Source organism: Alexandromys fortis, unplaced genomic scaffold (assembly GCF_014885135.2).
Source record: "Alexandromys fortis isolate MF-2015 unplaced genomic scaffold, M_Fortis_MF-2015_v1.1 scaffold_29, whole genome shotgun sequence".
In the NCBI taxonomy this organism is placed as follows: domain Eukaryota; kingdom Metazoa; phylum Chordata; class Mammalia; order Rodentia; family Cricetidae; genus Alexandromys; species Alexandromys fortis.
The window spans coordinates 6,228,894-6,245,407 of record NW_026067891.1 but is presented as its reverse complement, the minus strand read 5'-3'; the positions used below and the strand labels follow the sequence as shown (position 1 = coordinate 6,245,407).

Sequence of the window (16,514 nt, the reverse complement as noted above, 5' to 3'; positions counted from 1 at the left end):
GTAGAACTTGTTCGTGGGAAGTTGACTTCTTTTAGTTTCCCTTGAGGAGATGGAAGAGCAGTTGTTCAAAAGAAGGATGAGAGGTGCCCAGAGCAGGCAGCTCAGTCGCCGAGCGGCTCCGGGCGGAGGGCGGAGCCCAGAGCCCCGCCCCGCCCCGCCCCGCTGCAGCCCCGAGCCTGGAGCGCGCTCCTAGGCGGGGCAGCGCGCTGCCTGTGCGCGTGAACCGGAGCCGGCGGTGGCGTGCGCGGGCCGCGCGTGCGCGCTGCGGCGGGGAGAGGGGCGGCGCGGGCGCGCGTCTGTCAGTGACAGCGGGAGGGGGAGGGGGCCGGAGATGGTGGCGGCGGCGGCAGCGGCGGCTGCTCTTCCGACATGAGGCAGCGGCTGCGGGAGGGCTGGCTGCGGGCGCAGCCGCAGCGGCATCTGTAGCTCCAACAGGGCCCCTGGGGCGTGGGCGCGGCGTGCGGGCGACCGGCGTGCCGGCCGGCCGGCGTCGCGGGAGTCGGGCTCTGCTGCAGCCCGCACCGCCGTCCTCGGAGGGGCCCGCGCAGCGCTCCGAGCTCGGCCCTGGGCGGGGGTGCGGCGCGTTCGGCTGCGGGCAGCAGGCCCTGCTAGACCGGCCGCTCAGACGGGCGGCCCTCGGGCTCCGCCAGCTCGCCGGCGGGGGCGCGGGCCAGGGTAGCCCGCTGGTGCTCCGCGGCGCGGGGACGGGACGCGGCAGGAGCCGCAGGTCGGCCCGCGCGCTTTGACGCACCGGGCGCCTCTGCGGCAGCATGAAGCGCTGCTCGCCTCCGGCCGAGTTGTTTTTGCGAAAGCCGCTCCCGGTGCCCCGAGCGCTCAAGGTCTGAACTTCCCTCTGGAGCCGCAGTTGGAGGCGCGCGGCTAGAGGCCAGCAGCGGGCGACGGCGCCCGAGGGGTGCGCAGCGCAGCGCGCCTGGGACTCAAGACTCAGCGCCGCCGAGGCACGGGAACCCCGGGAGCACCAGGTACGGCCCGAGCGCTTCTGGCTCGCCTTGGCGCTTTTTCCTCCTGTATGGGCAGTTTTTGTGAGCATATGGTGCCTTCCCAAGTGGCTCGCCAGAGCTCGCACTAGCGACAAGCACGGGTCGCGTGGCCCTCCGGGAGTGTGTGTAGTAAGGCCGCTCAAATTCTGCTGGTTTTGCCCGCAGGTACCTCTGACCCGGTCGGGAAAGGTTCCAAGAGCTCGGCAACATGGCTTCCTCACCCCACCAGCAGCTGCTGCATCACCATAGCACCGAGGTGAGCTGCGACTCGAGCGGAGACAGCAACAGCGTGAGGGTCAAGATCAACCCTAAGCAGCTGTCCTCCAACACCCACCCGAAGCACTGCAAGTACAGCATCTCGTCCAGCTGTAGCAGCTCGGGAGACTCCGGGGGGCTTCCCCGGCGGATGGGCGGCGGGGGTCGCCTGCGCAGGCAGAAGAAACTGCCCCAGCTGTTCGAGAGGGCCTCCAGCCGGTGGTGGGACCCCAAATTCGACTCCGTGAACCTGGAGGAGGCCTGTCTGGAGCGCTGCTTCCCGCAGACCCAGCGCCGCTTCCGGTACGCACTCTTCTATGTGGGCTTCGCCTGCCTTCTCTGGAGCATCTACTTCGCTGTCCACATGAGGTCCAAAGTGATTGTCATGGTGGTCCCGGCTCTGTGCTTCCTGGTGGTGTGTGTGGGCTTTTTCCTGTTTACTTTTACCAAGCTGTACGCCCGGCATTATGCGTGGACCTCGCTGGCTCTCACTCTGCTGGTGTTCGCCCTGACCCTGGCTGCGCAGTTTCAGGTTTGGACACCTCTGTCAGGACGTGTTGACAGCTCCAATCAAACGCTCACGGCCAAGGCGGCGGACACTTGCTTATCTCAAGTGGGGAGCTTCTCCATGTGCATTGAAGTGCTCTTTCTGCTCTACACGGTCATGCACTTACCTCTGTACCTGAGCTTGTTTTTGGGGGTGACCTATTCTGTCCTTTTCGAGACCTTCGGGTATCATTTCCGAAATGAAGACTGCTTCCCCTCCCCGGGACCTGGGGCCCTGCACTGGGAGCTGCTGAGCAGAGCCCTGCTCCATGTGTGCATCCACGCCATCGGGATCCATCTGTTTGTCATGTCTCAGGTGAGGTCCAGGAGCACCTTCCTCAAGGTGGGACAGTCCATTATGCACGGCAAAGATCTGGAAGTAGAAAAAGCCCTCAAAGAGAGGATGATTCATTCTGTGATGCCAAGAATCATAGCTGACGACTTAATGAAACAAGGGGACGAGGAGAGCGAGAATTCTGTCAAGAGGCACACCACCTCCAGTCCCAAGAACAGGAAGAAGAAGTCCTCCATACAGAAAGCACCTATAGCATTCCGCCCTTTTAAGATGCAGCAGATCGAAGAGGTCAGTATTTTATTTGCAGACATTGTGGGCTTCACCAAAATGAGTGCCAACAAATCCGCTCATGCCTTGGTCGGTCTCCTCAACGATCTGTTTGGTCGCTTCGACCGGCTGTGCGAGGAGACCAAGTGCGAGAAGATCAGCACCCTGGGAGACTGTTACTACTGCGTGGCAGGCTGTCCGGAGCCCCGCGCGGACCATGCCTACTGCTGCATCGAAATGGGCTTAGGCATGATAAAAGCCATCGAGCAGTTCTGCCAGGAGAAGAAGGAGATGGTCAACATGCGTGTCGGGGTTCACACAGGGACTGTCTTATGTGGTATCCTGGGCATGAGGAGGTTTAAATTCGATGTGTGGTCCAATGACGTGAACTTGGCTAATCTCATGGAGCAGCTGGGAGTGGCTGGCAAAGTTCACATATCCGAGGCCACTGCAAAATACTTAGACGACAGGTATGAAATGGAAGATGGGAGAGTCATGGAGCGCCTTGGCCAGAGCGTGGTGGCCGACCAGCTGAAAGGTATGTGCTTCTCTTTGTCACCGCCCTCCCCCATCCTGTCTCTGTTTGATAGTGATAGCGGCAGTGGAAAGGCTCTCTCCAGGGTTAGTGTCTGGAGGCAGTTGGCTGTCTCAGAACACCTGACTGGGGGAATCAGCATGCCTGTGTTCTAGTGAGTCAGCCGTGGCAGACCTAGTCATACTGCAGGCGGACACCGAGACAGTGCTGACCTACATGAGATCTTAGAAGGAAGGAGAACTTTGAAAACTCACGTCCTCCACTTGGCTGTTGATGTCTCTGAATTGTGGTGGGAAGCCCAGTGGAGGGTATCGGAGCCCTTTGGAAGTCGGAACTTTTTAGTGCCTAAAGAAATTGCCCTTAAATCCCATGCAGATGTTTTCCTTCCTCCTTTGACAAAACGGTGAACCCCAAGTCCCTTTTCCTCCCCAGGCCTTGCTTTACTTAGGGTTAAAATGGGGGTAGGGAGCTGGCTGATCTGCAGGCTACTGGAAAGTTAGACGTACATACCTGTCAGTGCACATGACCTTTTGCCAGAATCGGCCAGTCTCAGTCTTGCTCTCTCCTGTCAAGTTTTCAACTCTGTCTTTCAACTTGCATTCAGTGCTTTGTTACTGTGATACCTGTTTCGCTTTCCACAGTCCAGATTTTAGGGCACAGAACTCCATGAGGTGCCAGGTGGTTTGGAAGAAGAGTGCTTATGTCTCCCCTACTCCCTCAGATTTGCCTCTGGCTGCTTGTCCTTAGTCTCAGGATCCTTGCTGTCCTAGGTATTTTTGCTGGGCTGTGTCTTATTTTACTTTATTTTCTTATTTTTATATATATTTATCTTTGCGATCTGGAAAATGGGTGTATAGATTAATGGGACCTAATACCAGGATTCTCAGTAATGTGCTACATCTCTTTGCCCCATTCCCTGCAATTTTAAAAAGTTCCCATGTTTTACTATAAATCTTCAGGATTGAGGGAACATTTATTTTACAAGTATACAGAGAATGAACATTGATTTTGAAAAGCTGCGTTAAAGCTCTTTTGTGTTTTGTGGTGTCCAGATGCCACATAATTACACAATTAAAAGCCCCAGGGGAGGGAACCAGGGGAGGAGAAGATGGTTTAAGTCAGATGGGGGGGAAGTGGGGCGGGGGGGGGCACCTGCCTGATAGCATTGCAGGGAGTTCAGTGGGCGCTTTCTCTCTCAATGGGCGTTTGTGACCTGTACTCCCTCCCTTGTCGTTTACTTACTTGTACTCTGGCCAGGGTGGGTTTTCTTTCTCCTGAGTTTTCTTTATTGTTTTTATTAATTGCTAAAGAATTTGTAGACAGAGCAGGAAACTTTCACCTGAGAATTCTCTTAGGGAGATTTAAATGTGGATGTTGATCACCTCACGAATGACGCTTTCCCGTAGAAAGACCTCACTATGACAAGTGTCTTTCCGATTAAGAGCGTGGCACCTGCTTTGGGGCTTCGTGGTATCAGGGGATGTAAGCCCTCCTTGACATTTTGGCATCTTCAGGACTGCTGGTTGCAGGGGATTGTGGTACAGTCTGGGACTGTGGTGGGGACTGCACTGCTGTGTATGTAGCGATACACTGTGCTGGGTCAAAGGTCAGTGAAAGCAGTTTTGTGTGATGTATCGTTTGGACTTCAAAAATAAAATAAAAATGGTGTAGTTATTAAGTATGTTCTGAAGTTCCAAAGTCACTGAATTTTTGGAAGTATCAGTGTTTGTTAATTTATTGGTGATTTTTGTTTTTAATTCATAGACCCAGGGTCTCAAACCCCCTCAAGAAAAATACAGAAAGAAATCCTAGAGGGAGTTAGTGAATTTTTAAGTTTCAAATAGTGTAAATTTAGTAAATTTAGCTTAAAATAAATGTGCATTATATTTATAAAAAGTTTGTAAATGGACAGGGGAAGGAAAAAATAAAGGGATGAACTGTTTCTGATTTTTAAATTCAGTATTCCCTCCTTGCACCATTTTCTCAAGACTGATGTTTTTGCTTTTCCCTGCTCATTTTGAAAACCATGTGGACAGGACTAGCAGTAGCGTGCATCTGCCCAAGTCTCTGACCCCTCTTGACACTCTTAGCTGTCTTTGCTTCTCTTCCCTTTCCTTACTCTGGAATTGCGGCAGCATGGCAGGGAGCCACTTCTAGCTAACGAATCCGAATGGAATGGTGATCCATTATTTCTTCACGTTCACCTCTCCTCCCTCTCGGCTCCTCTTTGTCTGTCCCTGATTATTACACTCCTATGTATGTCTGACACTGTGAATGCACAGACCACGACAGTCCCTGACGTCGGCAAGCTCCTGGCTGGCAGTGTTGCAGAGTGTAGGTCTATGCATTTTGGAGAGGCGCTTACTGCGTGAGACCAGAGATCAAGTGCAGCTCTAGGGTGGGCAAAGGAAGCACTCTGGGTACAGAGCAGAGAGAATGGGCAGCAGCTGTGACCCGTGCTTCTCAGTGGGCGTGGGCTTTGGACCCAGTTCATCAGCACCTCCCAGTGACCTCCCAGCAACGGTGACCTAAGGAGTTTGATCTCAAGGTGGGACGGATCCCCTAATGGGGCTTATGATCTGAACAGAAAACTCTCTTTTCAGTTCTAGAGATTGTAGCCTGGAAGGCAGTGAGCCTGGGGATTAATGTGCTGTTTGAGCAGATCCTAGATGAGGGGGTGGTGGCCTGAGGGAGGGTGACTGCGGTGTCAGTGGAGAGGCAGTGGAGTTTGAGTAGTGCTGAGATAACCAGATGGGAGCCCAGGTCAGGCTTCGTCGGAGGCTGGGATGGGGCATGACTGGGTGTTAGGGCTTGAAGGGAAGGGAGGCTGATGTGTTTCTAGAACTGACCAGGAGATTGTCTGGACTGAGGCAGTGTGGCGAGAATGGAGGTGAACGAGTCTGGAAACCCTGGCCCACTCATTCACACATTCATCAGATTCTGCCCTGGGCCCAGTTCTAGGTTCTGGTGCTACAACAGGGTCCAAAATGGATTAACAGAAAATCCTGTTCTCATCTCACGAAGCCTGGGTTTTGAGTGAATATTTGGCTTTCTAGTTTCAAACGGGGCTGCTTCACTAGTGGAGTTAATGGAGAGGCCCAAGATTTTGGAGACGACCACAGAGCAATTGCATTTATAAAACTAAGGAGAAGGCACTAAGTTGGAGTTACAGGAAAAGTGGTCCTACTGTATGTAGCGTTGAGATAAACCTCAAAGCTGGAAGGATGCTGGCCCTTCTGTGTGCCGTCACCAGACAGCGGGGATGATTATCCTCTGGGTTGGTTTTTCCTGTGGGAGATACAGAGTTGTAGAGGCAGAAAGTGAAACTCAGAAGAAAGTGCCCCCAGCTGCCTTCTCCTCCCCATGTGGGTAGGCTTAATTTTTGTGGAAAGAATTTCAGGTTGCCATCGGTCCATTAGGCATACAGATAAAGACATTTCCACAGGGAGCCCCTGGGTAAGAAGCTCAGAGCTTCCATCTACATTTTTGGGTAGGGTGTCTCGTACGCGCTGAGACACAGCCTCCTAGGAAGCAAGTGGCTTAGATAAGGTGAGGCTGAAAATGTGGCCTCATTGCTGGCGAAGGAGACAGCAGCAGCCAGCGGCGGAGCAGAGCCCTGTGGACGCTGTTTGAGACCGTTCTTGTTTGCTGTGCAGCGTAGGTTCCCCTTGTACTGATAACCCAGGCTGGCCTTAAACTTGCAGTCCTTTTGCCTCAGCTTCTCCAGGGCTAGAATTGTAAGCATGTGCTGCCATGCCTGGCCTTTCCTATGACAACCTTTTCAGGCCCTTTGGGACCGAATTACATGGCTTCAAATAAGTTGCACACAGCTGTTAATTCTCAAGATAAGCTTTTGGGTGGATTAACTTTTGGCAAGGAAATTAAGAATGAGGTTTGCTGAGTTCCTGGTGGAATGCAGAAGAAAAGAAGGTAATGTTTTAGGTTAGAATCACTAAGAAAGTTGAAAACTAAAAAGAAGCATCCTAACAATTGTGTTTCTGCCAACTGGCCACTGTCCCATGTGTACTTAATCCTGGAAAAAGAAAGCCATGCTGACTTTTCTGTGTACGGGTACCTTGGGTGCAAGTCTGCTGCTTGGTGATTATGGTTTTGGTGTTTCTGCTGGTATTTTGATGGACTTGTCTGCTCATTCATCGTTCATCTGCATGTCTTCTTTTCTGGTGGTGGCAGGAGGCTGTTGGCTACAAAGAGTGGGACCCAGGGGCACTGCATCCCCTGGGCTTTGACAATCATATGCGGTTTGTGTTCGAGACACTTAAAGACCTTCCTAATAGGATCTACCCATCGCTGGAAGGGATTTTATAAAGGGACCCGTGTTCTGAAGTGAGAAGGAACTGACGTGAACCCTGGACTGGCTGCATCCACCAGTTTTCCAGAACCAAAGGAAAGGAGCTGAGCTCGCAGGGAGTCCTCGTCTCAGTGATGCCTGGTCTGCACAGAGAGGGGGATGGGCCCCGGGGAAGGGGCAGTCTTCCCCAGGGAACACTGGAGAAGGCCGAGATGACAGTGTTCTACTGTTGAATCTGTTGTACTGTGCTGACCAGCCTCCGGTGCCTAAACTTGACGCAGAATTTGTGATGGGATCTGCCCTTGACCTCTCCTGCGTGGGGAGTCAGGTGCTTACTGTAGCGTTCATAGTGCTGTCCTCCTAGAGTGTCCCCGCCCTCTGTACTGAGGTGAGTGACAGACTCAGTCCCATGGGATAGACGAGAATGTCCGCTTTCCCCTCGATGCTGGCAGTAGCAATGGAGGCAGACCCTAGGGAAGGGACAGATTTGCAAACAAGGTGGATAAAATCCTAGGCCTTGGACAGTAAGGCTTATGAGGCCTTCTGTGAGCCAGTAGCCCAAAGCTTTTGGTCTTAGGACCCCTTTTCTTTTACCATATTAGGAGCTAAAATGGAGAAATTTAAACAAATATTTTAAATTTACTTCAAAATAATAAGCCTACAATACCATCACATTAATATAAGCAACATTTTAATAAAAATAGTAACATATTTAAAAGGAACTGTCTTCAGACATAAAGGATTGGTGAGAAGAGGAAGTTTGTTAATTGTCTGTGCTAATTAAAAGTTAATCTGAAAAATTCTGGACTCTGTACAGGGGAAATCCACCTTTGTCACCTTTTCTGAGTGTGTCTGCTGGGTTAGTGTGCAGTCTGGCCCTGGATGGTGAAGGACATGGCACATCCGTCCTTATACAGATGGGCCCTTGGGAAGCAAAGGGGAGCTTTATTGAGATCATTGTGTGGGTATTTTTCTTTGACTTCACGCCAATACTAACAAATATGAGTTTCTTTTCTTTTTTTTTTTGGGGGGGGGTGCAATTTTCAAGACAGGGTTTCTCTGTGTAGCCCTGGTTGTCTGGAACTCATTCTGTAGACTGTACTGGGATTATAGGCATGCGCCACCATTGCCTGGCCCCAAATAGGAGTTTCTTAAAGCTTAGGAACAATATGGAGCCCAAGGCCTCGTTGTCACTTTCTTTTGTATGTTGTCACAGAATGTTTTACTGGAGTTTTAAGTGAATTTTCTCTTCAGGTCTTTATAGTAACAGGGCAGTCTGTCTGGGGACACTGGGAAGATGCTGATGTGACTGTGGCTGGTATATGTTTTCTAAAATTCTCATTTTCACTACAGAGTTTGAACTTTTATCATCAACAGCAAACACTGTCGATTTCCTTGAAGCACAACCCCATTTTGCTATATTTTCAGGAACAGCCTGCTAGTACTCGGTTTGTTTGTAGTTTGTCTATAGGTACAGCTGATGTTCCATGAGAAAGGCTACTAGGTTAGCTTGCAGCCCCTCACTTCATAGAGGCTCTGCGGACAGCCATGGAACCTTGCTGTGTGACATAGTGCCGGAGGCATATTTTCCTTTTTATCACACAGACCTTTAAAAAGACACATACGTAAGGTTGGGATTTAATAGTCATTAATTTTTACTGCTTCATCAAGGACCTTCTTCAGTGAAATTGTTTTCCTCTGCAAGCGTAGGGTGGCTAAGAGCACCATGACAGTTCAGTTTGGTGCTTTTGCCTCGAGTGTGTGTGGCATTAGCGTTTTGCTCACTGTAGCTGTTGTAACACTATGACACACCATGCTGAGAAGACAAATAAGGTCTTTATATCTTCATGAAAATAGTTTTGTACTCACAAATGCCCTGCTGTGTGACAAAAAAGATCACAGTCAGCTGTGTTTGTCTACTGTGCATGATATTATGAGTTTGATCCTCAGTGCTGCGTCAGAGCAGGTGTGAGGGTGCACCCTGTTTTCTCAGCGTGCAGGAGGCAGCGGGGTTCAGGACATCTTCAGTTTCAGTTACTTAATTGAGGGCAGCCTCAATGAGATGAAACCCTGCTACACAGAGAAATCAGCCAGTCAAGCAAACAACAACAACAAAACCAAGACAGTGCTTTATTATATAATGCCCAAATAGTCACTGTCTTAGATGTGAAATGAACTGCCAACATGACAGGCATTTTATGTGTATTGTGGAATTAGCTAGCAACTCTAGCTCAGAATTTTGCTTCTCCTTAGCACTTCTCTGTGAGAAATCAGTGTTGTCTTGCAGTTGTCCAGTGTGCCTGTCCTTGTGCAGTGTGATTTAGTGGTTAGGTGCTTGGCTCCTAATCTGCTTAGATTCTGTTCTCTGTTCTGTGTTTCTTTACTGCAGGACCCAGACAAGCTGCCCAGGGGCTCTCCAGTGCACAGGGAGCACAGATCTCTGACAGGTTCTCTCTCAAGAGCAGAGAATCAGATGAGATGATTCCAGTGAAGCACTGATGAGCACAGTGACTTGTTTGCACAGTGGCAATGGCCATTGGGTCACCAAGAACCAAGTCTCCCCTCTGGGGCAAATTGTATTTTGTCTTCACAGAAGGACTCTTCTCCTTTGCTATGCTCTCTTTGGTGAACACTGAAACCCAGAACACACCAGGGACTCTGACTGTGTCAGTTTCTTCAATTAAAAAGGGCAAATGTCCAAACTGCAAACCCCTGATAGCTTGCTCTGGTTACACTGTAGCTGCTGAGCTTGGCTGCTTCCTCAATGGAAATCCCTGGGAGCTCAGCAATATTGTTTTTGGGCAGCTTCAAGTCCCTACAGCTTTGAGGTACTTACAGTGATGCGGCCCTAGATAATTGAGGAGTTATGGGAAGAGCCTCAGCTTTGCGAGCCTGGAGATGGCTGAAGTTTAAGCAAAAGCTGTCATTGTACTGTAAACTCTTATTTATTCCCTAAGTATTGAATGAGTTTCTGCCATTGGTGAGGCATGGACAAAGCCCCGGAGACTGACTGTGAGCCTCTCCTGGAGCACATGACCTGGATGTCAAACGGCCACATAACTGTGCACCAAACTTGCCAATTACGCGGTATGAACAAGGCTATGCAGGAAGGACTCTTTATTTCCTCCGTTCTGTAGGTGAGGGAAGTAAGTAGGGAGAGGCCCAGTCATTTGTAATGTTCAAGCAGCCAGAAGGAGTCTCTAAGTCGTTAATCCAGTACTTCAGCCCAAAGGAATGTATCAGAAAACACAGTGCCCACCTCATTGAGTTGAAGGGATTAAATGTTAAGTACATGTCAAGGGCCTAGAAAGGACTTGGCACACAGTATCTCTCATCAGAGACGAAGTCCATGAGCTGATGGTATTGAAAGGGGTGATTCTTTTTCAGCAGCAGCTGGAGCAACCTTACCTCTCTGTACCCCTTTCCAGTTCACATGGCATCTTTACACGCTGTCCCAGCCGCTGTGAAATCATATCTCCGTGGCACGTGTGTAAAGGGTTTTTATTTCCATGGCCTCATTCCTTCCTTTTTTTGTTTTGGGTTGGTTCTTTTTAAAATTCATTTTATTTATTCTCTCTCTCTCTCTCTCTCTCTCTCTCTCTCTCTCTCTCTCTCTCTCTCTCTCTCTGTGTACCGTTGTGCACATGTAGAATGTGGAGGTTGGAGGAGATCTTTTGAGAATTGAATCCAGGGTTAATTGTGCAGCAAGTGCTTTTACCCACTGAGCCACCTTATCAATCCTGTTTCACAATGGTTTTCTTAAAAAAGAAGAGATTATTTTTAATTATACATGTGTGAGGAGGCTTGCAGGAGGAGGTCAGAGGTGTTGGATGCTCTAGCTGTAAACCACCTGTGTACCTAAATGGGAACCAAATTCTGGTTCTCTGAAAGAGCAGTTTGAGCTCATAACCTATGAGCCATCTCTCCAGCCCAGTTAGTTTCTCAACAGCCTTTCACGGTAACCATGGCTTTCTTCAAGGATATGCATAGACTGCTCTTGGAATTTATACAAGTTGATATTGCATTCCATTACAGGTCTCTTTTTGAAATATTTTTATTTTTGTGTTTCAAGACATGAGTTTCACTGTATAGCCCTGGCTTTCCTGGAACTCTTTCTGTAGTCCAGGCTGGCCTCGAACTCAAACACACCTGCCTTTGCCTCCCGAGTGTTGGGGTTAAAGGCATGTGCCACCACCACCTAACTGAAATATTTTTATTTTTAGTTATGTGTTTGCATATGTGTATGTGACTTTAGTTGCCTGTGGAATCCTGAAAAGGCTGTCAGTCCTCCGGTACTAGAATTACAGGCGGTTGAGTCAATCGACATAGGTGCTAGGGACGGAACTTCCTGTCCTCTTGAAGAACAGCAAGCCCAGCCCCCTTAACTGCTGTCCCTTACCTCTCCAGTCCCCCATTACAGAATACCCCATTTTGGTGCCCAGTTTGTATCACACAGCGGCTTAGGGTAGATTTTCTTCTCGGTAGCATTTTTTAAGTAGCAGAGAAATTATAGGTATTGAAATCTCATTAATTCAGTTTTTCTGATATGTTTATGCAGAGAGACAGTTAAAGTTTACCCCATCCTGTTTTGAAAAGAAAATTAATGGCATATGCATGTTTCCATGAAGAAGTAAACCACAGAAGAAAGTCATGTGCATCTCCAAGCTCTTGGGAAGCTCTAGTTTGCATTCTTGTAGTTGGCAATTATGAAGCAACGTGGCATTTAGTTTTACAGTGTCTTCCCCCTGAGGTCTGCTGAAGGACATGTGTCTGTAAATATAGATAAATAGCAGCAAAGAACAGCAGAAAGAAAATTCCCTACACTAAGATGTCGACGACCTGCTTGTAGGTTGAGGAGTATACTCAGTATAGCTGCAGAAGGTTCCAGAAGGCAACACCAGTAGTTCCCTTCCTAGGAGCCTTGTTCTGAACGGTGCCTCCTGGGAAGAAGTGCTGGGTACTCTCATTTCCCTCAGACATTCTTGTGTTTGACTTACTTATTCATGGGTGGTTTTTTCCACTCTGCTCCAGTGCCCTGAGATAAGGGCTTTTCACAGTTTAAGCACTGCTGACATATTGTAGCCACTCAGTGGTTACACTCAGCTTTTTCTCTTCTGGGTTGCACATCTGTGGATCCAATCAACCCCAGAGAGAAAATATTCAGAAAAAAATTGTATCTGTACTGAATATGTACAGTCTTTTCTTTCTTTCTTCTCTGTATTCCCTAAACAATCTAGTATAATCCCTATTTACGTATCACTTACATCATATTAGGTATTGTAAGTAACCTAGGGCCAACTAGTACACAGGAGGATATGCATATAGTATGTGCAAATGCTGTGCCTTTTTATCTAAAGGACTGGAGAATTTATGAATGGACACTGGTATCCACGGAGGTCCTGGAAGCAATCTCCCTACTGCCTCACAAACACCAAGGGACCCCCATTTGACTTTGAAAGTGAGATCTGCTTTTCTTTTGTCTTAGAGAAAATTATTTAAAAGTAAACTTCACCCCCATGTTTGTGTGTGTCATTGTGTGTGTGACAGGGCAGCCTTGACTAGTCTTTATCTTCCACCTCACGCCTGTCTACTGGAGGAAATATTACTACAGCTTCTTGTATTCTGTATTGTGGACACTGTTGAGTGCTTAGCAAATCTTGGAAACCATGGGTTCAGTCCTCATCATAAAAGAACCAAAACCCGAACCCAATCACCTACCTGCAGCCTCTATTCAGTGAACTCCCCAGGCATTCCCAGCAAAGCCCTCTGGCCTTCGAGTTTGTTATGTATATGTGTGGGGTGTAGCACAGAGCACTATCCACGACTGAGTTACATCTTCAACACAGAGAAAGGAGCTTGACGGGAACTAGTATGTGCAACAGAAGGAAGAGCCCGTCGGGACACGGCCCGGGCATGTGAAAGGAGGCGTTGGGCACCAGAGCAGCAGCTTCTAGTCTGGTGTGTTCCTGTGGCCAGAAAGCAAGGAGAGCAGCCTGGACTGAGGGGCAGGAAAGCCCAGGATTAGGAGCTGAGGAAAACGTAGGGTTAGTTCACCCAGGCAATTTGTAAGCTTTTTAAAATGGAGGTTTCATGAAATATATATATATATTCATGAAATATTCATATATATATTGAATAATTTTGTGTTCTTGATAATTCCTACTTGTCATTTATGTATATGAAAAACCAGCATTGCCTGTTCACCGACCCCCGTTTTTAAGGGAACAAAGCTTCAGGTTAGTACTGCACATAATTTCCAGGATTTTAATGTAATACTATTAAATTCTGTTAGTTTCTTTTTTTTCCTTCCTCAGGGGAAAATATGATATAAAAATCAGCTTTTCAGTATTTGTTCCCATATTTGATTTATTTGGGAAGTATTAGCTTACTTTTTTTTTTTTTTTTAAAAAATCTGGTCTAGAAAGAGGAAGAAAACCCACAGGTATCTCATTTTTTTTGTATATGGATATTAAAATATTTTGTGTCACTTTAAGTAAACACTGTTGTTGGGTATTGATCTGGTTAATTTTGCCCTATTAAGGTTTGTTTGCTTGGGTGGGTGGGACTGTGCCTGTGACTCTGACTGAGTTCTCACCCCCAGGAGATGTTCCCTATGGGCCTTGCTCTTCCTTTTTGTCTTGTGAAGGAGTTGTTTGAGCACTGACAGGCCTGTTTCTGGAGGGAAAGCATTGTCACAGAATTAACTGCATTTGTGAAATGGATTCGCTCTTGTTGATTAGCTTTCCAAGTTCAGCGTGTTTGATAGCACTCTCCCCCCCCGCCTGCTTAGTCTTACTGGCTTTCAGAGTTCTCTTGTTTATAAAATGTAAACTTTGAAGTGGCTGTGCCTTAAGGTCCCCACTGTCCTCTAGGAATAGCTGAGATTCTCTCAGGATTGGAAAATAGTACTTTTCTTAATACGGAGAAGTGGTTTCCCCTTTGTCCATTTGTTTAAACTAAGAACCCTCATTTAGACAAATTTAGCATAGGGAAACTCAGATTTACAGTACCACTAAATTATGGGGTATGCTTGGGATTCTTAACTTCACAGAGGGCTCTTTGCTTCCTTTAAATATAAGTAATGTTGAATTCTAAAAGTATAAATTTACACATGGGTTTTTAGGGTCACATTTGTTATATAAAGCAAGAGTGCTCCATGAGGACCCCCACTTGGCTTTGAAAGTTTGAGAACTGCTTTTGAAATAACTTGGAGGAATTGAGGAGTGAATAGGATTGCTTAAAAGGTGGTTTTTTTTTTTTTTAATCTTCATGTTTGTGCAGTGGTGTGGGGAGTAGGAGGGGGTGATGGGGTGGGGAGTAGGGAGGGGGAACGCTTGTGAAGGTCAGAGGGCAGCCTTGGCTGTCGGTCCTTGAGGCAGGATCTTCGCGTTGGTTTCTGCACAAGGCTGACTGACCTGGAAGCTGTGGGGATTTTCCCTCTGCTCCCCATCTTTGCCCTAGGAGCACTTGGGTTACAGACATGTACTGCCGCGTCCACCTTTACATGTGTTCTCCCCTGCCTGTACACAAGTTCCGACCTGAACACTATGTCAGAGACTGGAAGGCTAGTTGTCAATAAAATGAGTTTCATGGTGTTCTCAAGTTTTTCGTTAGTAGGACTGAGAAAGTACTAGATTAATAAGATCTGTCCCAAGTGTGCCATTCTTAAGGTACTTGCTTTTCCTGCCTTTATCCCCCAGTCTTCCTGCCATTTATAGTGTATCAGAGGCTTGCTGGTCCCCATGAATACCCAGCTCTGGAAATTATAAAGATTTTTACATGCTTTCTTCTGTATATTTTGCATCACTTCAATCACTGATGTAGAACATTTTATCCCCTGCCCCCCCCCCCCCAGTGGGGAGAATGTATGCTGATGGAACAAAGAGCCCCGAGCGTGCCACTGGGTACCACCCTTCGGTTTTGTTTATGGTGGTTTGAGCCTTGTCTTTTTCTTCTTGCATTTCTTATCCTTACTAAAAAATAGCAAGGGCACTCCTGGCGGGGAATGTAACATTTGCTGTGGCTTGTGGGGCTAGTGAAATAAAGTAGCAAGAAGAAAATGCTGTGTTTGGTTTTGAAACACAGTGTTGTCATCGAGTACCTGTGTCCCTTGACCTGGGACAAGGCTGGGGTGGTGAGACTGTAGCTGCCCCTAGAGTTCGACTGTTCAGAGCCTGCCAGCCTAAGTCAGTCTCTGAGGTCCAAAGTGACTGCTGGTGTTTCTGTCAGATTGGAAGATTAAGAACCTTAGGATTGCCGTGCAGACAAGACACAGAGGCCTTTCCTTGTCCTTTACACACATTTCCCAGAGAATCTCTCAGCTGGAATAACTTAGCACAGTGTTCTTTCTGGCTCAAGAGAGAAATTTTTATCAGGAGCGCTTTGAGAGCCAGTGGTTCTAAGATGTCAGCTTGTCCCTCTGCCAGTGGGAGTTCAAGTGGAAATGTTTGCTTTCCTAGCCCTGGCCATGCTGTTACTTTATTTAGTAGCAGCTGAGATTCTGATGCCTCCTTGGAGGTGCTCCCCACGCAGTAAGGTTTCCGTCTCTTCAGCAGCTTTGGCTGAGCTGTGTGAACTTTTCTTTGATTTCCTTTTTCATATCACTTTTTATAAAGATACAGTTTACATGGCGTTATGTACTTATGCAAAGCTTTCAATAAAATGGGTTTTAAATGTCATGTACTTATTTATTTGTGTGTGTGTGGGGGGGTGCATGTGTCCAAAGCATGCATGTGAAGGTCAGAGGACAACTTGTGCCAGTCTTCTCTCTCCCCCCACCATGTAGATCCTAGGAATTGAATTTAGGCTGTCAGGCTTGGCAGCACACACTTTACCCATTGAGTCTTCTCACCAGCACAATTCAGTGGCTTTTTTTTTAAAAAATAGAGCTGTGTGACCATTGCTGCAATCAATTTTCAGAATTTTTATTACCCATTAGCTGTCACTGCCAGTCTCCCTAAGCCTGCCTCCCAGCCTCTGTTTCTGATGGTACAGAGCCTGCAGAATTATTGACCCTTTGATGTGTGGCATCTTTTGCTACATATCATATGCCCATGCCCCACATGATGGAGATCACAGCTAGGACCCTATGTGTTAGGCAAGCGCTGTGCTGGCTGCAGCCTCAGCCTGGTTCTTCCTGAGCTTGGGATGCTGTCGCAGGGTTCAGCTCTTCACATCAGGGTAAGGGTAGACTTCATTTTATCTGTCCATCCCTCGGTAGATGGGAAAGGTGTTCTTTTTGAAATAAACAACCGAGATGATTAAAGATAAGTTGAAATGGCAAGGAACTTTTATAATTTAATAATA

At 47.8% G+C, this 16,514-nt stretch overlaps 1 protein-coding gene across 2 annotated transcripts in view; it reads left to right on the top strand.

Annotated features, from left to right (window-relative positions):
* Positions 1–794: 794 nt before the first annotated feature.
* The window catches only part of Adcy9 (adenylate cyclase 9), a 115,109-nt gene continuing 99,389 nt past the window's right edge, over positions 795–16,514 (top strand). The window contains exons 1-2 of one of the 2 annotated variants that reach the window (XM_050129050.1): positions 795–983; positions 1,167–2,902. In XM_050129050.1, the coding sequence (XP_049985007.1) occupies positions 1,210–2,902 (1,693 nt within the window). In that variant the 5' untranslated portion in view covers positions 795–983; positions 1,167–1,209. The remainder of the gene's footprint in view (positions 984–1,166; positions 2,903–16,514) is intronic. The other variant, XM_050129121.1, reaches the window with a different exon arrangement.